Source organism: Eurypyga helias, unplaced genomic scaffold (assembly GCF_000690775.1).
Source record: "Eurypyga helias isolate BGI_N326 unplaced genomic scaffold, ASM69077v1 scaffold29856, whole genome shotgun sequence".
Classification (NCBI taxonomy): Eukaryota; Metazoa; Chordata; class Aves; order Eurypygiformes; family Eurypygidae; genus Eurypyga; species Eurypyga helias.
The window spans coordinates 1576-2029 of record NW_010257702.1 but is presented as its reverse complement, the minus strand read 5'-3'; the positions used below and the strand labels follow the sequence as shown (position 1 = coordinate 2029).

At 63.0% G+C, this 454-nt stretch overlaps 1 protein-coding gene across 1 annotated transcript in view; it reads left to right on the top strand.

Moving 5' to 3' along the window:
- Positions 1-100: 100 nt before the first annotated feature.
- SMO (smoothened, frizzled class receptor) overlaps positions 101-454 on the top strand; it is a gene marked incomplete at both ends in the record, with an annotated part of 1886 nt that continues 1532 nt past the window's right edge. Inside the window, 1 exon segment of the mRNA XM_010154122.1 lies at positions 101-320. Coding sequence (XP_010152424.1) covers positions 101-320 — 220 coding nt within the window.

Sequence of the window (454 nt, the reverse complement as noted above, 5' to 3'; positions counted from 1 at the left end):
GGAGCAGGGAGGATGCTCCACTTATGGGGGTAGGAGAGACGCCTTTTCTCCCGTGTGTTCCCTCGGGGGGGGTTGGTGACGCTCCTGTCTCGCCCCGTAGCTCCAACGAGACGCTCTCCTGCGTCATCATCTTCGTCATCGTCTACTACTCGCTGATGTCGGGCGTCACCTGGTTCGTCATGCTGACCTACGCCTGGCACACCTCCTTCAGGGCGCTGGGCACCACCTACCAGCCGCTGCTGGGCAAGACCTCCTACTTCCACCTCATCACCTGGTCCATCCCCTTTGTCCTCACCGTGGCCATCCTGGCTGTGGCGCAGGTAACGGGAACGCCGTCCCATATCCCAGTGGTTCCCTGCCAGGGGGATGTGTGCGGAGAGGGGTGGCCGCAGCCAACCGATACCCCATCCCCGTCTCTACCAGGTGGACGGTGACTCCGTTAGCGGCATCCCCT